This window comes from Phocoena sinus, chromosome 17 (assembly GCF_008692025.1).
Source record: "Phocoena sinus isolate mPhoSin1 chromosome 17, mPhoSin1.pri, whole genome shotgun sequence".
NCBI lineage: Eukaryota > Metazoa > Chordata > Mammalia > Artiodactyla > Phocoenidae > Phocoena > Phocoena sinus.
The window spans coordinates 54,241,300-54,265,593 of record NC_045779.1 but is presented as its reverse complement, the minus strand read 5'-3'; the positions used below and the strand labels follow the sequence as shown (position 1 = coordinate 54,265,593).

The 24,294-nt window shown below is 34.3% G+C and overlaps 1 protein-coding gene across 3 annotated transcripts in view; it reads left to right on the top strand.

The window, feature by feature from the left end:
* The window catches only part of CSMD3 (CUB and Sushi multiple domains 3), a 1,083,470-nt gene that overhangs the window by 684,133 nt on the left and 375,043 nt on the right, over nucleotides 1–24,294 (top strand). For all 3 annotated transcript variants that reach the window (XM_032609830.1, XM_032609829.1, XM_032609828.1), the window contains 2 exons: nucleotides 2,509–2,724; nucleotides 4,399–4,587. In XM_032609830.1, the coding sequence (XP_032465721.1) occupies nucleotides 2,509–2,724; nucleotides 4,399–4,587 (405 nt within the window). The remainder of the gene's footprint in view (nucleotides 1–2,508; nucleotides 2,725–4,398; nucleotides 4,588–24,294) is intronic.

Here is a 24,294-nt window from a genome sequence, read left to right as displayed (position 1 = left end):
ATATATCAAAATGAAATTGGATGAAAATTATTTACCTGAAAAAAATCTACATGCTAATCTTTTTAAAAAGAGTTAATTTATTCATGATAAAAACTGCTTTGGAGAAGCAGTTTTTGTTTTAGCTCTATTCTTATATTATTCTTATTGGTTTTTACTATTACATTGTACTTATTAACTTTACTATAGAAGATCTAAAATAACCCCACCCACAAAATCCTAGCAATGAGAAGATGATATTACAATTTTAAAAATTAAAGCTTTATTTAATAATTTGAATTCATTGTGTTTTTTACACAATGTGTTTTTACACTCCTGTTCAACTATGTGAGATATATCTGCAGTTCTGATAGAATATTTGAGATACAAATGAAGTTTGCCTTTATTAAAATTATACATCCTTTTATTGACAGTGAGGATTATATAAGCATTGTTATTTTAATGAAATTAAATATAATTGAGAAAAAAATGCTGTTAAAATGAGTATTGTGGTATTGTACAGCAGGAATGAGGTAGAAGACTTTGTAAACTGTCATTTTTGTTGTTCTCCATAATGGAAGACTCTTTGCTGGACGTTAACCAAAGCATCCAGTGTTATTATTATTTCAGTGTGTAGTGGATTAATGGAGTTTAAAATAAGCTTCCTTGTATTATACAAGAAAATGGAGGGCTACGTACTGCTTGCTATGTAAATAGAGGTTTAATTAACACTTAAGGTTTTGCATCTTCACAGATTGCAAGTGTTAATTAAATCTGTATTTACATGGCAAGAAATGCAGATTATATGCTTTTCTTTTATGAGCCAACAAAATTGTTTGGAAGTACAACTATTCCAAAGTGTAGCCAAAGTTATGTGAAGGATAATCTCTTAAAGTTTGGAGAAATTGTCAAGCTAATATAATTTAACCTCTCACCCAGCACACGCAGATGTGCACACGCACGCGCACACATGTGTCAATATGTCACCCCCTCAAGGTCATAGTTAGTGTCATAACTAACTAAAACCTAGATATTCATGATATTTTGACTTCAAGCCCAAGTTTTTTCTTATATTTCTGTAACAAAAATTGCCTTAATAAGGCTTCTTGAATTATCACTTTTATGAGAAGGTACTATGATGTTGAAACCACTGATTTTTTCTCACTATTCTTCAACACCCATTGCCCTATTAAGATTGTATGTCTTTGCCTGTCCACTTCTTCTTCCCGAAATGTCTATCCCAGGGTTGCTATTCCACAAACATCTGTTCACTTTTGAAGGCCATTGCCTTCTGAAGCCTCTGCTGATACATTTGACAAACTACCTCTATTTCTATGCTCCTGTATTGACTCACATTAATCACTTTTATAGCACTTAGCATAATGTTTGAACTTTTATTTTATGTATCTTTTTCCCTCAGATAGACCATGAGTTATTTACAATCTTCTAATTTTTTTTATATTCCATAATGCCTATAATATAGTGGGTTCTTAGTATCATATTCTTATTTGGCTTAATTGACCTTCAGCAGAAGGTCTTAAATTGTTTTGCTGCAGTGAAAACAGATTTTATTGCTTAAACTGTAATCTGATAAACAGAGGCTTACTTTTATAAAGTCGCTGACTAGGACAGAGTGACATGAAACCAATTTACTTTCATGTTGAAGGATTAAACAATAACGATAGCTAACGATTGCTGAGTACTTCCTCTGAGAAAGCACTGTGCCAAGTCATCCCCTATATTGTCTCATTTAAACTTCAAGACAACCCTATTAGGACCCCATTTTTCAAATGGAGAAAGTGGGTCTCAGAAAGACTATGTATGTAATACTTGACAATGGGCTTATCAGCATCACTATCTAACAGAATTTTTAATTTTCCCGAGTATTAATTCAGTGCATATCAGAACAACCACATTTTTCTAAGAAAAACAGGCATAATGAATTTTTTCTTCCTTTTTTTCCATCTGTTCTTGTATTACCTGCCTAGTTTTTCTTAGTTTTAGTCTCTGATTGAAATCAAATTGACTTAATGTGAATTTCCATTCATTATTTTGTAAACTTAGATATCAGTTAATCTAGATGGCAGAGCATCTTCTCCTTGCCACATTGACACCTCATTCTCATTTACATCTGTCTAGTGTCAATTACCACATTTACACTGAAGAACATTTCAAAGACTGACTTAATTTCTGGACCCCTCCTAAAAAAGGCTCATTGTGGAGAGAGAAAAAAAGAAGGGTTACATTTTTTAAAATTTTTATTTATTTATTTTTTTGCGGTATGCGGGCCTCTCACTGTTGTGGCCTCTCCCGTTGCGGAGCATAGGCTCCGGACGCACAGGCTCAGCGGCCATGGCTCACGGGCCCAGCCGTTCCGCGGCATGTGGGATCTTCCCGGACCGGGGCACGAACCCTTGTCCCCTGCATCGGCAGGCGGACTCTCAACCACTGCGCCACCAGGGAAGCCCCAGCTCTATGTGTTTTACTGATATAGTTTATAAGTCTAATTAATTTTCATCTTTTCCTTAATAGGTGTGCAGTTCAATTTTCACACCTTTCATTTAGAAGACCATCATGACTACTTACTGATCACAGAGAATGGTAGTTTTACCCAACCACTGGCACGCCTGACTGGTTCAGAACTTCCTTCAATGATCAATGCTGGTCTCTATGGAAATTTCAGGGCTCAGTTGCGCTTCATTTCAGATTTTTCAATATCATATGAAGGATTCAACATTACGTTCTCTGGTAAGAAAACAAGTTTAAAAATCAGATTTTTTAAAGTATGAGCATAACTTTTGTTATGTATGACAAAACAGAGAGAGAAAAAAAGAGAAAAGAAATAAAGAAGAAAACAAAGAAATTATCTGCCAACAAATTTTAATGAAACGTTGAAATGCCTTGAAGATTGTCTATAGTAATATATTAAAGGGAACCTTTAAATAATAGCAAAAAATAAATCAATTCATTAAAAAATTTAATAGAAATACAATAAATACATTTCTTTAACTTGCATCCTGCAGAATTCTGACAGAGAAGAACTTGCTAAAATGCCAGTTGAACTTAAAATGGAAATTCATACATATATTTAAAGTTTCAATTAGGCCATAAATGAAATGTTAGTTAAACCAGTGATATCTAGTTTTGTGTTTCAGAAAAAGGCATAGTTTATAGGCCAAGATTAAGACAAGCTTAATTTATTCATTTGCAACTAGATGATATAGAAACAAGTTAATATGGTTATTCTTTTATTCTAGAATAACCTCATCTGTAGGCAACATTATAACTTGGATTACAGGAAAAAAATTATAAGACCAAAGTGAATAAAAATGATTCTTATTAGTTCTACTTTCTAGTTAAATGAAGTAGTGAAAGAGAATACAGAAACAAATTAATAAGTAAATCTTATGCCAACCTACTAACATTAAATTTATATTACAATTATACATAATTTTATAAATGATATATAATTTATATAAATAAAATCATAAAAATACTAACCTCATCCTTCAATAGTTATTCTAGTATTTACATGAAAATACTTGTCTTCTAAAATAATTAAGGTATTTCATAGTGAGTAGCAAATGAGCATAATCAATTTTAACCTAGAATGTTAAAAGTATATCCAAATAAGTTTTTTAAACAATAAAATAATAGCTCATCAACGTGAAACAATCCCTCTTGTTCTCCACTGCAATTACATACTAAGCATGTGCTCTGGAAATATTTTTAGATAAGCTACTTCTTCTTAGGACTGTATATAAATTATAATATTGTTGTTTAATTAACTCTACTCTCTCATACCCTGAAGAGTGTTTAACTGTTCATTTTCATGGTGCTTATTCATTGCTTGAGGAAGTTTTCTTGTATAAATCTATAATATACTATTTTCAGTTTATGAGCACTTCAGTCTTACATAAACCCTTGCATCTGAAGTGACATGTTTTTCAGAATATGGATGAATTGAATTTCTTGTATACTAGAGACACAAGAGCCTTTGTCATTTAGACTATAACCATTAAGTAAAAGCCATTTCAAAATGCAAATCATTTCATTCTAAATGGCATTTTTCATTTGAAAATATGAATTTATTATGCCATTATTATAAGTCAAAAATCTATGAAATGGAAATTTTCTAATGCAGAAGAAAAAATACAAGATAAATAGCTACATTTTCAATGTATCACTCAGAAGGTGACATTTTCTCACCTGTATTGAATTTCACACATAAGAGTATTCATTAAATTAGTAGACCTTTCACAAAAGAAGAAAATTATGTGTGCCATCAGCATATACCCATAATTTTACATATAGTAACTTTTAAAATGTATGGCTGGCCCTAAAAGCATCCATTTTGCAAATAGGAATATACCCTTAAAGGTTACTACTAACATTTTCTTTGTTCTCTTCATCCAATTACAGAGTATAATCTGGAACCTTGTGAAGATCCTGGAATTCCTCAATATGGTAACCGAATTGGGTTCAGCTTTGGGGTTGGTGACACTCTGGCCTTCTCATGCTCATCAGGTTATCGTCTGGAAGGGACGCCAGAGATCATCTGTCTTGGTGGCGGTCGACGAGTGTGGAGTGCACCTCTGCCAAGGTGTGTGGGTACGTGGTCAGCTGCTTTCATTTGCTTGTATGTGTAGTCACTGTCCATGGAGTTGCATGGTTATACACCCTTCGTTTTTTAATAATCTGTTGAATTTCTTCATTTCTTTCATATTAGTTATTTCAGTGTTTTTTCCACTTGGCAATCTGATATACTTCAATTACCTTCTCAACTGTTCTATTCAACCAACCATGCTTCTAAATTTGTTTTCAGATGATAAGAATAAGGAATGAATAGATAGACAGATAGATAAACAGGTAGATGACAGAGCATATTTTGAGAGCTTACAGAAAATTGCATTCTTATATTCTGTTAATAGATGATTTTCCATGACTTCCAACTGAAGTTTTGATAATATTTTATAACTTAGAATTAACATGTAGGAAACATGATTACAAGGGAAAATAATAATTTAAGGACCATCAAGGCAAGTATTGACTCAGTATGTGCCATCTATAGAATTAATCTGTTGTGATAGATGAATTAAGATGGGAATTCATTTCACGTGAGATAAAGAATTGCAATAAATAAAATGTTGAAAGTTTGGAGCACCACCTCAACCTTTGGAAATGAATATTTTGACTGATAAATTAAAAAAAAAAACCTGTAGAGAAAATGAAGGACTTTTCACTAGGACTTAAAGTCATTTTTATTTATATTAGGAAATAGAGAGGCAAGAATTTCTTTAGGTCATCACCCATTCAGTGGTTATCAGTACTCATTTTTACAATAGAACAAGATGCAAAAGATTATTTTATTATTTCATAAAGCTCTTAAAACTCTCAAAAGCATTTAATTTGAATTTAATTGTAAATTTAATGGTGCATCACAGATCTTTGTAAGTTATAATATGCTACAAAATCAGGCACATTGGTAAAGATTTGATCTGTGGTTTAAGAATTTGTCCTTTTTTCTTTATTTTATGGAGGAAATATACCCCACAGATGAAAATGCAAATGGAGAAGAGGATACTCTCTATGACTTATTCAATATATTGTCCACTGTTTAGAATGTGGTGGGAATACCTGTGGATCCCCAAATCTAGTAAAAAAAAATTTGATCTTTCAAGTTAATAAATTTTATAGTGATGAGATTGTTTTCACAGCCCCTAAGGGTCATATAACAGACAAGCTGATATTCAACAGGTGAAATTTCTTTTTAAAAATCATAGGCTTTTATAGAAATGGCACAAGCAGCCACAGAGGCTGGGAGGTGATAAGTAGTCATACTCTCAGAGCATCTTTTCCAGGAAGACATATACAGTCCTTCTGTTTTGTTTTTATGTTTGGGGTTTTGGGTTTTTTTGTTTTTTTCTGCTGTTGCCAGATTTGGAATTCCCCTCCTTATCTGAATTGCTCCCATTTCCATTTTTCTTTGGTGTGAATATTAATGAGAATCTTGGGAATAGTCCAAATGAGGGCTACAGAGTGCCTGGATTTATATCCTGGTCATTTGATATTGGGTTAATTCACTTTTCTAAACTTCACTTTTCTCATCAGCAAAATGGTTACAACATTTTGCTAATGTTAGTTATGAGGGTCAAAGAGATTAGCCATGCCAGTCAGACACCTAATACAATCCCTGGAATATAGGAGGGGTTCAGAACTTAGATGCTGTTATAACTCTTATTATATTGAGAATAATCTGCTGCCTATCTAACCCGCCGATCTAGTTTATAAAACCAATTATAGTACGGAATGAATTCCATGTTATAAAACACCAACCTTTATTAGGGTCTACCTGGCTCTTTTATGTATGTATTTACCTCATTTAATTCTTACTATAATTCCGTTATTGTTATTCCCCCCATTTTTCATCAGAAGAACCTAAGTCTTAAAAGATTTTAAACAACTTGCCCAAGATCGTCAAGGTTGTATGTGGCAGAACCGTGATTTGTATACAGTCTTTCTCATTCTGAAACCCAAATTCTTTTCGTTAGGATGGTTTAACCTCAAAAAGACTGAGGGCAAGGTAAATCTCAAAGAATTCTAAGTCACAAAGAGTTGATTAATATTTTCTTTCAAAGTACCAGAAACATACCAGGATGTTACACAGGCTGAGAAGAAAGTGTTTGTATCTACATTTTTAAGGTTTACTCCACTTTTACGATAAATTTTAATCAGTAGGTTTATGAAAATCTGACTTCACAAAACAAGTAACTTCAAGTTCGTTTTGTTATATTAAAGTATTTCTTTGAGAGTAGGTTTATTCGTGCTTAAATCTTTAGTGAGAAATATAACATAAAATCACCCTATGGACAAATTTAGAAAACAAACTTATTGCCATGGGAATTTTCCCCTCATTTAAAAATTAACTGTGATTGCTTTTAAGCTTATTAAAGTATACAATTAAGTTTACTGTCCTTAATGAATTCCACTGTAGGTATACATTTAAGTTACAAGATAGAGTGAGAAATATTTTCAAATAGTATGATTTTTTTTAAATTTTATTTCTCCAATTTTCTTTAAACTTTTCTTCACTCTTTTGCCATGCGTTAAAACAAATATGTTCCTTTTTGCATTTCTGGTTCCGTATATGTGTATGTATATATTTCTTATTTTGTTATCTTTTCAAAGTTCACAATCTTCAGTCACATAAAATGTGCATTATTTGTAACTATTCATATGAACAGATGCAGTTTTAGCAATGCTAGTTTATTTGGACAGATTTTATCTCTTCTTAGATTCTTTGTGCTTTTCACTTCATATATCTCTAAAGCCAATTCTCTAGTGCATACTTGTTTAAAAACATCATTTAGTACTCAGCATCGCCAGGCTCATAGAAAGCTTATGTTACAGAGAGTGGCCAAATTATGAGTAGGTTGTATTCCAAAAGTTTGTTTCTGCTTCAATTATTTGGAATCTAGGTGGTTTTTCCTTGGTACAAGGTTGCAAACAGTGCATTCCCAGAACAAATCATAGATGAGACTTAGAATTTTGTGTCATGTGTAAAACTAATACTAACATTTACTAAAATTACTTATGTATACCTAGGTTATGTAAGAATGTGCCTGACTCTGGACATAAGGCAACTGATAAAGCGATTTTTGGAAACTTACTTTTTGTTTATTTTTTACTATATATTTAATGTTGATCCTATATTTAGTGTGTAAATTGGTTAGTGTCTTCCAATCTCTGTTGGTAGAATTTGGTGAAAGTTACCTTAATTCTAGATGTTAGATGAATAATAAATAATGTTTCATTATTTATAATGTTTTCCTGAGAAACCTCTGCATTTATGTTTTAAGGTAATATTTTAACAAAATGAGACAATATAATAACACCATAATATTGTTTTTACAGTCTATAAAAGATTATATTATGTACCATTCCAAAAATTCACCTATGCTTTGAAAGTAGGTTTAAAATAATGATTTTATCAGTGAAGATACAATGTCTATAAAAAACTCAAGGTTTCACACAAACTCAGGGGCATAGCCATGCCTAGCACAAGTTCTGAGGCCCAGACTTGCGCTCCATTAACAAAAGCACACCGCTGTCTTTGACTGGCAGCTTCAATAAAGTTGAGAGGGAATCTGGTCTTAATTACAGTTGACACATGGCTTCAGAAAACTCCTTAGGCTGTCCTCTATTTCAATCAGAGGAAATTTCTTCTATTGTGACCCATTTATCGGGGGTTACTTAAGTGCAGGGAAATTTTTAATTTTAAATTATTTTGTTGAAGTATAGTTGACATACAATATTATATTAGTATGAGGTGTACAACATAGTGATTTAACATTTATATGCATTACAGATTGATCACCACGATAAGTCTAGTAGCCATCTGTCACCGTACACGTTTATTACAATATTCCTTATGCTGTACATTGCATCCCTGTGCCTTATTTGTTTTAGAACTGGAAGTCTGTACCTCCTAAACCCCTTCATCTATTTTTCCCACTCACCCCTCCCCCTGGCAGCTGCCAGTTTGTTCTTTGTATCTGTGATTCTATTTCTGTTTTGGTTTGTTTGTTTGTTTTATTTTTTAGATTCCACGTATAAGTGAAATCATGTAGTGGTTGTTTTTTTCTCTCTGACTTATTTCACCTAGCATAATACCCTTTAGGTCCATCCACGTTGTTGTAAGTGCAGGGAAATTTGTAGAGTCAGGAGAAGAATCTTGATACCAGTAGAGATTGTAACACCCACTCAGTAACAGGGATTCTTCTCTCTAAGAAGTGCCCTCCATTGCAGGCAGATAGTTCATATTTACTTTTCAGACTTTCCTAAGCTATGTGATCTTTGGAAAGTTGTTCAGATCTCTCTCCTGCCAAGTTTTCTCAAATGTAAAATGTGGATAATTACATCCATGGTGCAAGACAGCTTATAGCTCTAAGCAATAAAAGATATGTAAATCATCTAATGTACCACTCAACAAGTGACACTTGCTCAACAAACCTTAGTCCCTTTTCCTTATGCCTGCAACTCTCTTTACCACCATTCGTTCTCTTAAGGGCCATGGTGACTGAGTGGTGAACAGTGATTTTCACCAAACAGCAAGAGAGGAAAGGGAAGAAGAAAAGGAGGAGATGAAAAATTTTAGTGTGCCATCAGCAGCTGAGTACTTCATACACGTAATCTCATTTACTACTTAGTGATCAAGATGAAAGTTTTACCTTTAAAAAATACATATATATAATTATGTCTTACATTTTGAAAAAGATAAAAATAATAGGTAAAATGATATTTCAGTGGATATATTTTATATTTAAATGATTATCCTGTAGCTCCACATTGCTGTGGATATGGATATCTGGTCACATTTTTAAGTTGCAATCAAATATCCAAAAAATAGTATAAAAAAGTTGATTACTTTGAAAATGAGAAACACTGACTTGTTTTTGGTCAAAAAATAAGTACCTGATTTCCCTTTCTAAAGTTCATATTACAAAAAACACAGGCATTCCCAGTGTCATCTTTCTAAATAAAAAAACAAAACCCATAAAACTTGCATGTCTTCATTAAGCTTCCAAACATACCAGGAACCATGCCAGGTCATGTTGCAAATAAACTAGGAGCTAATGAAAACATTTTGTTTTGGAAAGTAAATTAGCAAGTTAAATATTAGTAATGATTTGTCTTTAGGCAAGAGTCCACACATTTTAAGAAGTCCATACATTTTGAAGTCATTTTAAAGACATTAATTCATTCATCCTTATAGTCTATTTAACACATCTACTTCTATTTCTAATTTTGTGTCATCAATTTTTTATCTGACCTTGGACAAGTAACAACATCTTGCCTTAATCATGAGTGAAATGAGAAAAATGATAACTCTACATTACACATCTACATATTTTTCTCACTTTTCTAACTTTCTAGATGATATATACTGATGGTTACTTATTATTTAGTTTTAAAATGAAGGTCAAAAATAAGGGAAACAGGTGAAACGTATACGGGGACTCTCTGTACTATCGTTATAACCTCTTTGTAAATCTAAAACTATTCTAAAATGAAAATTTTATTAAAAATTCAAAACAAGAAAGGATAAATTGCACTTGAAGAGACAGTTCATCTTTAAACAAAAATTCTGTTTATTTCATCTCAACCTCTGAACTCCCTATACTAAAATTACATACCTCAGATACCCACACATGTATGTCAAATATGACTGATTTATCAAGTTAGTCACCATTGTAGATACACAGTGCTGTAGAAAGCAAATTATGATTAAGAGATTTCACTAGCTCTCAGACACTACCATTAATTAGTTGGGTGACTTTAAGCAAACATCTTAATTTTCTGTACTTTTCTTTCCTGGAAAGGATAATGCCAATATGAGTTCTACTCAACCCAAATATTTCTTGTAAATATAGCAAAAAATAATAGATAGAAAGTTTCCTTTAATAAATTACATACACAAATGTATATTTATATTTTTCTTATATAATTATGAGTGAGTGCATTTTCTTGATTTGACAATATAAAAAATCTATAATATCAATAATAACTTATACTTTGATGCTTTATAGTTTTTTAAAATAATTTCCTGCTTCCAAGCTTCAGAAGTAAGCAGAGGAGGTATTATTCCTACTTGACAGCTGAAGAAATGCTGTTACAGAAAGGTTATAAGTAATCAGTGGAAGGTTATGCCAGAAACCAAGTTTCGAACTTTTTAGATTGGTGTTGTGGTATACCAGGTGGCATTTCTCTATTACCTTATTTATTGATGCACTATTTTTAAAGACTACCAGTTTTTATGGAATAGACCACGGATGAGTAAACTTTTTTTTTTCTATAAATGCTAGACAGTAAATATTTCAGGCTTTGTGGTCCACACAGTTTCAATGACAAATACTAAATTCTGCCATTGCATTGTGAAAGCAGCAATAGATAATACACAAATGAATAAATGTGTCTGCTTTCCAAAAAAACTTTATCTACAAAATCAGGCAAGAGGCTGGATGTGACCCTTAGGCCGTAGTTTGCTTACCTCTGCAGCAGAATTACCAAGCTTAGTCAACTTAAATATCCCCTTTGCATTTGGAAATTTACTAGTCATTCATCTCTAAGGAAAGAAGAAAAGACCCTTTTCCCATTTTCTATGTTTTTCGTTGTGGGTTCTTTTCATTAAAGCAGCACATAATTCAGTTATTTCTAAGGGATTTCTAATGTGTTTTTTTTTTAATCTTGTTTTTAACATATTTATTGGACTATAATTGCTTTACAATGGTGTGTTAGTTACTGCTTTATAAAAAGTGAATCAGTTATACATATACATATGTCCCTATATCTCTTCCCTCTTGCATCTCCCTCCCTCCCACCCTCCCTATCCCACCCCTCCAGGCTCACAAAGCTTTACCATGGTGTGTTAGTTTCTGCTTTATAAAAAGTGAATCAGTTATACATATACATATGTCCCCATATCTCTTCCCTCTTGCATCTCCCCCCCTCCCACCCTCCCTATCTCACCCCTCCAGGCTCACGAGCTGATCTCCCTGTGCTATGCGTGGCTGAGTAATACTCCATTGTATATATGTGCCATATCTTCTTTATCCATTCATCTGTTGATGGACACTTAGGTTGCTTCCATGTCCTGGCTACTGTAAATAGAGCTGCAATGAACATTTTGGTACATGACTCTTTTTGAATTTTGGTTTTCTCAGGGTATATGCCCAGTAGTGGGATTGCTGGGTCGTATGGTAGTTCTATTTTTAGTTTTTTAAGGAACCTCCATACTGTTCTCCATAGTGGCTGTATCAATTTACATTCCCATCAACAGTACAAGAGGGTTCCCTTTTCTCCACACCCTCTCCAGCATTTATTGTTTGTAGATTTTTTGATGATGGCAATTCTAACTGGTGTGAGGTGATACCTCATTGTAGTTTTGATTTGCATTTCTCTAATGATGAAAGATGTTGAGAATTCTTTCATGTGTCTATTGGCAGTCTGTATATCTTCTTTGGAGAAATGTCTGTTTAGGTCTTCTGCCCATTTTTGGATTGGGTTGTTTGTTTTTCTGATATTGAGCTGCATGAGCTGCTTGTAAATTTTGGAGATTAAGCCTTTGTCAGTTGCTTCATTTGCAAATAGTTTCTCCCATTCTGAGGATTGTCTTTTTGTCTTGTTTATGGTTTCCTTTGCTGTGCAAAAGCTTTTAAGCTTCATTAGGTCCCATTTGTTTATTTTTGTTTTTATTTCCATTTCTCTAGGAGCTGGGTCAAAAAGGATCTTGCTCTGAATTATGTCATAGAGTGTTCTGCCTATGTTTTCCTCTAAGAGTTTGATAGTGTCTGGTCTTACATTTAAGTCTCTAATCCATTTTGAGTTTATTTTTGTGTATGGTGTTAGGGAGTGTTCTAATTTCCTTCTTTTACATGTAGCTGTCCAGTTTTCCCAGCACCACTTATTGAAGAGACTGTCTTTTCTCTACTGTATATTCTTGCCTCCTTTATCAAAGATAAGGTGACCATATGTGTGTGGGTTTATCTCTGGGCTTTCTATCCTATTCCATTGATCGATCTTTCTGTTTTTGTGCCAGTACCATACTGTCTTGATTATTGTAGCTTTGTAGTATAGTCTGAAGTCAGGGAGCCTGATTCCTCCAGCTCTGTTTTTCTTTCTCAAGATTGCTTTGGCTATTCAGGGCCTTTTGTTTTTCCATACAAATTGTGAAATTTTTTGTTCTAGTTCTGTGAAAAATGCCAGTGGTAGTTTGATAGGGATTGCATTGAATCTGTAGACTGCTTTGGGTAGTAAAGTCATTTTCACAGTGTTGATTCTTCCAATCCAAGAACATGGTATATCTCTCCATCTATTGGTATCATCTTTAATTTCTTTAATCAGTGTCTTATACTTTTATGCATATAGATCTTTTGTCTCCTTAGGTAGGTTTATTCCTAGATATTTTATTCTTTTTGTTCCAATGATAAATGGGAGTGTTTTCTTAATTTCACTTTCAGATTTTTCATCATTAGTGTATAGGAATGCAAGAGATTTCTGTGCATTACTTTTGTATCCTGCTACTTTACCAAATGCATTGATTAGCTCTAGTAGTTTTCTGGTAGCATCTTTAGGATTCTCTATGTATCGTATAATGTCATCTGCAAACAGTTTCAGCTTTACTTCTTCTTTTCCAATTTGGATTCCTTTTATTTCTTTTTCTTCTCTGATTGCTGTGGCTAAAATTTCCAAAACTATGTTGAATAATAGTGGTGAGAGTGGGTAGCCTTGTCTTGTTCCTGATCTTAGTGGAAGTGGTTTCAGTTTTTCACCATTGAGGATGATGTTGGCTGTGGGTTTGTCATGTATGGCCTTTATTATGTTGAGGAAGTTTCCCTCTATGCCTACTTTCTGGAGGGTTTTTATCATATATGGGTGTTGAATTTTGTCCAAAGCTTCTCTGCATCTATTGAGATGATCATATGGTTTTTCTCCTTCAATTTGTTAATATGGTATATCACGTTGATTGATTTGGTGTGTTTCTCCTTGGATTTATCCTGTATGGGCCTGTCTGTGCTTCCTGGACTTGATTAACTATTTCCTTTCCCACATTAGGGAAGTTTTCAACTGTAATCTCTTCAAATATTTTCTCAGTCCCTTTATTTTTCTCTTCTTCTTCTGGACTGCTATAATTCAAATGTTGGTGCATTTAATGTTGTCCCAGAGGTCTCTGAGACTGTCCTCAATTCTTTTCATTCTTTTTTCTTTATTCATCTCTTCAGTAGTTATTTCCATATTTTATCTTCCAGGTCACTTATCCGTTCTTCTGCCTCACTTATTCTGCTATTGATCCCTTCTAAAGAATTTTTAATTTCATTTATTGTGTTGTTCATCTCTGTTTGCTCTTTTTTTCTTCTAGGTCCTTGTTAAACGTTTCTTGTATTTTCTCCATTCTATTTCCAAGATTTTTGATCATCTCTACTATCATTACTCTGAATTCTTTTTCACGTAAACTGCCTATTTCCTCTTCATTTGTTAGGTCTGGTGGGTTTTTGCCTTGCTCCTTAATCTGCTGTGAGTTTCTCTGTCTTCTCATTTTGCTTAACTTACTGTATTTGGGGTCTCCTTTTCGCAGGCTGCAGGTTCGTAGTTTCCGTTGTTTTTCGTGTCTGTCCCCAGTGGTTAAGGTTGGTTCAGTGGGCTGTGTAGGCTTCCTGGTGGAGGGACTAGTGCCTGTGTTCTGGTGGATGAGGCTGGATCTTGTCCTTCTGGTGGGCAGGTCCACGTCTGTTGGTGTGTTTTGGGGTGTCCGTGGCCTTATTATGATTTTAGGCAGCCTCTCTGCTAATGGATGGGGTTGTGTTCCTATCTTGCGAGTTGTTTGGCATAGGTTGTCCAGCACTGTAGCTTGCTTGTCATTGAGTGGAGCTGGGTCTAGGCGTTGAGATGGAGATCTCTGGGACATTTTCACCGTTTGATACTATGTGGAGCTGGGAGGCCTCTTTTGGACCAGTGTTCTGAACTTGGCTCCCACCTCAGTAGCACAGCCCAGATGCCTGGCTGGAGCACCAAGAGCCTGTCCTTTACACAGTTCAGAATTAAAGGGAGAAAAAAAGAAAGAAAGAAAGAAGAAGATAAAAGAAAGTTATTAAAATTAAAAATAATTATTAAGAAAAAAAATTTTTTAAGTAATAATAAAGAAAAAAAATGGACATGCAGAACCCTAGGACAAATGGTAAAAGTAAAGGTATACAGACAAAATCACACACTGAAGCATATGCATACACACTCACAAAAAGAGAAAAAGGGAAAAAAATATATATATCGTTGTTCCCAAAGTCCACCTCCTCAATTTGGGATGATTCATTGTCTATTCAGGTATTCTACAGATGCAGGGTACATCAAATTGATTGTGGAGATTTAATCCAGTTCTCCTGAGGCTGCTGGGAGAAATTTCCCTGGATTTCTCTTGTTTTTACAGAAAGAGTGTTAGGAGTGTGTGTGTGTGTGTGTGTGTGTGTGTGTGTGTGCACGTACACTGATGCAATTTATGGGTAACCTAATTCACAACCATCTCCAGATCCTTTCATATACCCACATCTTTTCTGAGTACCAAGTCCGTATTCCCAGCTGTGCACTGGCCCTCTCCACATGGATGGCCTTCCACAAGCACACTGACTTCACACTCCAAAACAGAACTCATTATCTCTTCCACCAAGTCAGCTCTCCCTTCTGCACTCTTTCATTCAGATATGGCATCATTCTCATCCAGTCATTCTGGCTAGAAACTGTGTCACCTTTTACTTCCTCCTCTCTCTCTTTCTCTCTATCCATATTGGAAAGTCACTGAGACCTACTACCAAAAGCTATTGCTCAAATTTACCACCATTTCCATTCTCATTACCCTTATTTTAGTCCAGCTCTTATTAGTCCTCATAAACGTTACAGCTCAATAATGATAATGTGTGTTAGGCATTGTGTTAAACAATATATATGTTTCCCTTTATATATTCCTTTTAGAAACCATTTGAGGGAATGTTATTATCCCATTTTATAAACTATCCAGATTAATTATTTAAGTTGGTAAAGAGCTTGAAGTCAGCTTTTTTCTGATTCCAGCTCATGTTTTCTCAATTACATGTATAATCCTACTATATCATCTCTTCTTTGCTAGCTGGACTACCTGTTTCCAAATTTCCCTCATCTAGTTTATCTTCAATAGCATTACTAATTATATTCCTTTTTGTAGATGAGTAACAAATTACTACAAATTTAGCAGTTTAAAACAGCACATTTACTTTCTCTTGGTTTCTGTGGGTAGCGAGTATGGGTGTGGTTTAACTGGGTCCTCTCTTAGGGTCTCACAAGGCTGTAATCAAGATGTTGACCAGGGCTGAATTCTCACCTGACATTCAGTATTCTCTTCCAAATTCACATTGTTATTGGAAGTAATCAGTTCTTTGTGGTTACAGGACTGAGGGCTTCAGTTCTTTGCTCAATTCCTAGGGACCATCCACAGTTCCTTGCCATGTGAACTTCCCTAGCTCAGATGCTTCCTTCATCAAAACATCAAGGAAAGTCTGTCCAGTGAGTCTCTAGCAAGATGCAGTTTTGCATAATGTTATAAAATCACAGGAGTAATGAGAAGCAAGTCTCAGGTCCCACTTAACTCAAGGGGAAGGTACTGCACTAAGGCATGAATGCCAAAAGGTGGGTATAATGGGAGGTTCACCTTAAAGTTGACACCAAGTAACCTTAGAAAGATCAGATCATCTGTCTATTCCCTGCATAAATCAGTAGGTGATTTCTCATGCCTATTAGATACAGTTGAAATTCCCGAGTCCTTTCTTAGGTTGGCTTTACTGCCCTCTTTTTAGTCATTCCCCTATATGCATCCTGGAATACATTGACAAGATGCCACATGCCATTCCCAAACACTCCAAGCACTTTCTTCTTTTTAAGATGCTAAGGATGTGTTGAGGTCTACTCTATATGCAAATGATCAAACTCTCACTTGTGTTGGCACAAGCAAACAAATAATGTCTTTATCTCTAAGAAGGTACATGCAAAGATACAGTGAGAGAAAGCACTGATAGCATTGTTCAGTGTCTGGAGGAGGCTTTGCATTTTAATCTGTTGAGCTGTTATTTCTACCACCACACCGTAGATAAAGATGCCATTATCTCTCATTATTTAGTTATTATTGTAATAGCCCAAACAGTCTGTAGTCTCCATTTTTGTCCCTTTTCCCCAAACTAAATACTAGAGTCAGAATGAACTTCCTATGATACAAATTTGATGATGTCACTCTCTTGTTTAAAATTCTACCATTGTTCTCCATTGCCCTCAAATTAAATTCTGAATGTTACCCTCTTACTCCTATCCACCCCATAAGTTCACTTAAATGATTTATTCTTCAGACTCATCTTATTTACCCATCATAATATGAAGCCTTTCTTGACCTTCAAAAAGTGTTGGATGTCCTTCCTACAGGCTGCATGTGCTTTTCTGTATTTACCCTTTCTGGGATTCATAATGCTGTATTGACTTGCCTTTTTATCTATATCAGTGTTTAGCATATAGAAAGCTTTCAGTAAACTTGGTGAGTTGATAAGAAATGAATATGTAATAGGGGCAAAGCTCCTTTGTTTTTACATTTTCAATTTACTAACTTTAACATAAACAAAGCTGTACTCCAGAGGTACTCTATTCAGCCTAACACCAATAAAGGACTATACCTTTTCAGCCTGGACCATCACACTATTCCTTAGTCTATAATGCATTTGCTGTGTGGATATTAACACAGAATCCCTCAAGTCTAATAAGTAAATCAACCAACCAATGAACAATAAATAAATTTATCTCTTTTTTGTTTCTATCATAATGTTAAGCTCTAAGAGGAGGCTAATAATTATGATAAACAAAAAAAGATAAATTTATAAAAATTGAATATGGTGAAAAAATATTGTACCTCATATCTGTATATGGAATAAATCTTTCCCAATATGTAGTGAAATTCAGAGCTCAACAAGGAGACTGGCTGACTTTTTTTTCCCCCTAATGGAATGAAAAGGAAGGGAAAATATATGCCTGATAGAAACTGAGTATCCACAATTTTCACTGTAAACATATTAATAATATTTGAAACAGGTTAGATTGGGAGCAAATTTTTGCTATATGTAAATATGAACCATAAAAAATAAGCCAGTGTAAATGGGAAAAGACAATGCACATTTCTTATTTAATATAACTACATTGAGGACTGTGAGCTTAAATTCTTCTCATTCATTTAGGATTTATAAACAAATGGATTTATGGAGAGCCTTTTATAATCTAAGTGAGTAATATAATCTAAGTAAGCTCCTGAACTTACTTTATTATACTGTAGTTGGCAAGTGAATACATGCTGTTGTATCTGATGGCTGTGATGCCGTTGAAGGTAACGGCTGTATCTCAGTTATCTTTGTACCTCCTGTGTGTTTGCCATAATCTCTGACATATTACAGGGGCCCATTCTGAGCATAAGACAGTATAAAGTTAATTCACCATGTGATCATCATGAAACAAGTTAGAGTAGATCGTGACTTACCTATAATGGTGATTCACTCACAACGAGACTCATTGAAATGATCCTCTGTGTTATTAGAGTCTCAGATTTATTTGGACAAATTCAAAAAAAAATTTTTTTCAGAGCCTGAAATAGCAGACTTGTAAAAACACTTCATTTCCCTTATATGTTCTCATGCTCTGACTATAAATCTTGTTGCAATCCAAAATTTGCCTGCCAATTGGAAAGTCAGAAGATAAGTTAGTTCTGGGATTACATAGAGGATACAGACTTCTTTAGAGAGAGTTGAGTTACAAAGAGGAGCAGGAAGTGGAGTATATACTGGAATCTGTGCTTCAGGGTCACATCCTTAAAGCAATTGCAACAGTAAGAGTCTCACTTTAGAATCACAAAAGTACCAGAGGCACTTGCTTTCTCTGCAACCTCTAAGTGACCTCTTACTGCTTTTGTGGAGAATTATGCCCATGTTCAGAAATACCTATAGCATGCTAGTTCTTCACCTGTGTCTAATAAACTTAACCTAGACGTATTGGGAAACATGCTGAAAAAGGGAGAAATGATTAAACCTATAAGTAGTGATTTAAAGAAAAATAAATGCAGTATTATTAACCTGGAAAGCATGAAATTCATCGGCTTTGCATTAGACAAAGTAATTTTGGTTTTTAGTTTAATATGTCTTTTTATTTTTTAATATGTCTTTACTTAATTAGAAAGTGATTTGTCCCTAGCACATATTAGTGCCAGGTAAGAAATATTTTACCTGAGGTAATAATAAAAGCTAATATTTGCTGTGTGTTTACTACATGCCTGACATGGTCATATAAGGTTTGAATAAGGACACTGAGGCATAGGGAGGTTAAGTAATTTATATTAAGAATTTTTATTTGAAGCTGATTATATTGGGAGCAAATTTTTTGCTATATGAAAATATGAGCCATAAAGAATAAAAGCATTAAATAAGCCAGTGTCATGATATTCTGTACATATCCCCAAACTTGTTCTTGCTTACAACAGTGACATCTGTAGCTCTCAGGAAATGCTGTCTTTGGCAGTGCAGATAACTGGAGGAGATAGTTAAATGTTATTGTTACTTGTAACTGAATTACATTTTGATGCCCTGTCTCAGGAGAGGGTAGGATTTAACTGAAGTTGCAATAGATTGAGAGTACCTAAAAGCCTTTGAAAGTAGGAGGAAAGGTCATTGTTACATAAGGCAAATAACATTTTTAAAATTAATTCTAATTCTGTTTTTTGTAAAGTCCATGTGTCTGTTTTGTGTATATGTGTGTATAGATTTTTTTTTTCATTTCAGCCTCATAATATTGAAAATAACACCAAAAATATGTATGTTATTAGTACAGAGGTTGATTCCTAATAAATGTTTTTATTATTTGTCATCTGGTAATACACTTAGCTAAGATATGTTCAAATGTACCTAGCGCTTTGAAAACAGACAAAAGCACACTGGAACAGAATAGAACTATCAATTAGTAACTGTGCATTGTGCTAAGGAACCAATCTGCCTTAAGTTCAGTGGCACTAATGGGGGTAGGTTTAGGGTGAATCCATGAGAGTAGGACAGTGATTATTCTACCTAGTAAATGCATTCAGCTCCTAATCAAGGGTATGTAATAAAATGAATTTCACTTTTTTCATCCTTATTTCTGTTTCTTAACTGTTTTCTCTTCAGCTCAAGTTTACCAATCTCAAATCCATCTCCTTCACTACAGGACAGATCAGCTGAAGTCATCTTCCTTTGTTTAATATACCAAGACAATTGTTGCCATGGAAATAATATAATGTTATAAAATAAGCATTGTAAGTTAAATCTAGAATCAAGAAGGGACATATGGGTCAGGTATGAGAGAGTGTGCTTATTTAAATAAACAATAGCCTAGATAATCATAAAAAATCTCAAGGTAAATTACTGAGAAAACACAAAGGAAAGTGAACTTCAAGCTTTGGGAAGTTATTTGCAGAATTTAAATATTGCCCTTCAAGCAGGTGTTTTAAAGGAAAGGAGTTAGGGGATTATTAAACCTCCCACAAACTAAATTTCTGGCTGCAAGCCATTTTCTACATCTCTGTATTGTACCCAAGTACCCTCTTTGTAGCTATCTTTGAATACCAGTTCAATTATTGGTATGCTCGATGTATAGATAACATTTTTCTCTTCATGTGTTTTAATCAGTCTACAAAAACTGTGTTTCTAAAGGTGATGGGTAGTTTTTATTTCATGCATTTTACTACACCTTTCTGAATTTGCACCAGTTAATGTTCTATTATGCTTGGCTACAGAATTCTGCAGGCATAAAAAAATAACCATTTCTTACCTTGTAAAATTGGAATCTCAACTGAGTCTAATCACAGTTTTCTAAAAATAAATCCTGGGTTTTGTTTGTCCTGAAAAACTTTTGATTTATTTTCAGATTTAAAAATTATAATGATAAAAACATTACCTGTTTTTCTGATAATGTAAGATTATTATAATGTTCAATTATGTTCAGTTATGGTATTTGAAACCACTTAATGCCATTTACCTGTGTAAAAACGTTACATGAGGGCTTCACCACCATATTGTCTCCCTGTAAAAGGAAAAGGAAAGCCAGGTTATACATTTTTCTCCTTGGAAAATTTGTAGAGAAACTCCTCTGATTATGGTCTAGGCTGTGTATGCCACCTTATCCCAAATTTTTTAAATTCATCTAATAAATATTCATTCAATATTTGTTCCATGGTATTTCAAAAAACATCCTGCCTTCTTCTTTCTAAACAAGAGCAAATAAAAACTATCTGGTGCATTTTATAAAACTACAAACTCTCCACTTCCCTAGTAAGAGTCTCTCCTCTCTTACATCATTCCAACACAACCACTCTTCCCCAGGAATCAAGATTACTGCACTGGTCAGCCATGATCAATAATGAAACCATGTATTACTCTCAGATGTGTGGGGTTAAAACAAAAAGTTGAGATTCTCTGATGAAGAGAGAATAATGCAGTCCTCATTTTCTTGTGAGCTTGGAAAATATTAACATGCTATTATAGGTTCTTTCCTAAAGAACAATTTCAAGGATGTCATCACTAAATCTATCATTTTCTTTCTTTCTTTCTCTCTTTCTTTCTTTCTGTATAGTCCCCTCTCTGAAACATCTTCATTTGATTACATTTCACTTATTGATCTCAAATGCCTTCCTTGTAAATGTACAAAGAAATACCTAAAGAGAATCAAGCAGGAATAAAGACAACATGCAAATTTCTGAAGCCTTAATGAGCATCAAGGGATTTATGAGTTGTTGATTAGTCAAAACCAAATAGCCTAAATATGAAAATCATATCTTTAAAGAATTTTCAGTTTTTTAGTAGTCTGCCAAAAGCTATAATGGAGAAAGAAGAGAAATAATGTTGTTGAGTGTTTATAATGTACATGGCAGTGCACCTGGTACTATAAGGTTTTTCTCTCATTTACTTCTTACAATATCTTATTACCTGTATTGAGAAAGCAGTGTCCAAAGAGGTGAAGTAATTTACATTGTGTCTCAGCTAGCAAGTAAAGTATAGATCTGTCTGTCTTCCAAATCTTGTAGTCCATATTCTTTACTTCATACTTTATTGGAAATTTTCCAGCGTTGTAATAATAACACAGTCATGTAGCATTACCGTTTTGAAAAGCGTGTTGCCATTCTGTGAACACTATTTGTTTTCATTTTCTTCAGGGGAAAAAAGAGAATGGTTTGGGGATTGAAAATAAAATTATGGAATTTGCCAAGGAATTTTTCTTTGAATTTGTTTACTTAATTTTCAGGTTAAGTATTTCTATGGTATTTAATCCATTCCAGGTTTTTGAAGGCTTTTAAGAAACTTTTTATTCGTTATATGCATTGTCCATAGAAATGTTAATAAAAATAACAAGAATCAAATTACAAGGAATATTGTGATATGATCTAGCTAGGATTAGAATTATTATTTTTGGACATAGGTAATGATATAACATTGAATACTTTCAAAAACTTTAATATTTATTGCTTATGATATTTTTATTCCTTAGGAATATGTCCCACTCCCCCCAAAAAATGCTGTTCATATTAATGGAGTGAGTTCTCTCATTAAGCTCTCTGACATTTTAGCTTTGGGAAACTCTAAACCCAAGCCTTTGAAAGTTAGTCTTCATTCATTCGATCATCTATTCATTCATCTATTCATTAACTCACCAAACTTAGAGTGACAACACTGTTTGGCATGCTGTGTTAGGTGATGGTGATATAACCAAGGTAATTAGATATTAGTCATTATTTTGTTAGAAAACATTGATGGGTTTGATATATTTATCTGTTCTACCACACAATCAAAAATTAAATCAATCCAATTCAACAAATACTTAGTGAGCACAGAGTTGGGTGACAAAGGTGAAAATAGAAAATGTACTTTCCTCCAAGATCTGCTACTCTATTTTAAGGCGAAATAAGATTAATTATGAGATGGAAATGAGAAATAGATCCCATAATATAGCAAAGAGGAATAACTTTATTTTGGAAGGATAGCGAACAGCTTCTCAAAAATGGCACATTTGTGAAAATGAGCTGAATTTTGCTAAATAGAAAAGGTGGGGAAGACTCTCTAGGCAAAGGATATAACATAAGTCAAAGAAGTAAAATTAATGTATCTACAAATCTCTTTTGTGTCTGAGTGGCTTTTTTGGAACTCTTTTTGAGTCCCAGTTCAATTAGAGATGTAGTCAATTTGTAACTAACCTTTTTATTTTATTTTTTAACAACATTGGCATATAATTGCTTTACATTGTTTTGTTAGCTTCTGCTGTATAACAAAGTGAATCAGCTATACATATATCCCCATATCCCCTCCCTCTTGCGTCTCCCAACACTTTCTTATTTCTGCATTTTTTTTTTTTTTTTTTTGCGGTTTGCGGGCCTCTCACTGTTGTAGCCTCTCCCATTGCGGAGCACAGGCTCCGGACGTGCAGGCTCAGCGGCCATGGCTCACGGGCCCAGCCGCTCCACAGCATGTGGGATCTTCCCGGACTGGGGCACGAACCCGTATCCCCTGCATCGGCAGGCGGACTCTCAACCACTGTGCCACCAGGGAAGCCCTCTTATTTCTGCTTTTTAATCAATTCAGGAAGGCCATATTTCCTTCAATGACAGATAGTTCTTATTTCACACATTTTTGTGTGTTGTTCAGAAGCCTGCTTATATGTTTTATTAGAATTTATATATTAAAAGTAGCAACTCTGTAATATTCCATATGGTACAGAATCTGGACTTGGAAAAAAGATGCCCTAGGTTTAAGCCATGGCTTCACAACTTAGTGGTTTTACAAGTTGGACATGATATTTAACCCCTCTGACCCCCATCTATATAATGGAGATACAATAAGAAACTGTTTAAGTTTATTACGTTTTTACTCTGCTGAGTGATTTACCTGTATTAATCCAGTCTTTTCCACGTGTATGATGTAGTTAGGTATTGTTACTACCTCCATTTTACAGATGAGACCAATGAAATACAGTGAAGCTGTTCACTGAAGTAGCTGAGTGCCCAGGATAACACAGTGCTTATTATCCAATTTTACATTGAGTTCTTACTCATTCAGCAAGAATAGGCTTAAATTCATTCTTTTGCATACAGATCAAAGTAGAAGGTCTCTGTCTTTAGGAAACTTGAAGCTGAAAATACATTTCTCATTGCTTGATGCAACAGGACAAGGGCTCTACAAACTGAGAGGCAGAGTTCGAATGACAGAAAATCTTGTATACTATGTTAAGGAGTAACTGAGACCCATTAAGATTAAGCAAAGGAATAATATGGTCAGATTTACATCTTAACAAGATCTTTCAGATATTTACATGTATGAATGATGGATTTGGGTTTCTCTAGCTTCAGTCTGCTATACTGAAATTAGGGAAATCCATTAGGAAGGGGTTCTAGTATCCGATACATAAGCTCATGGGCCAGAGTGGTAAAATTGAATAGGAGGGGGTAGTTTTAAGAACTGAGAATGTTTGTGCTAGAGATCTTCAGAATGTTTGATCATAAACCCTCCTTAATTTTCTCAAGTTACATGCAACAGCAGTTATTGCCAATTCCTGGAATCAATTTAGTGTAACGTCTCCAATTCAGAAGCAGAATCTTGGCTTCCCAATCAGAATTCACAGAACTCCTCTTTTGTATGCTTTTCCACTGCTTTTATATCATAGCCAGACCTCAGACCATTCCAAGAGCCAACTTCATCTTGA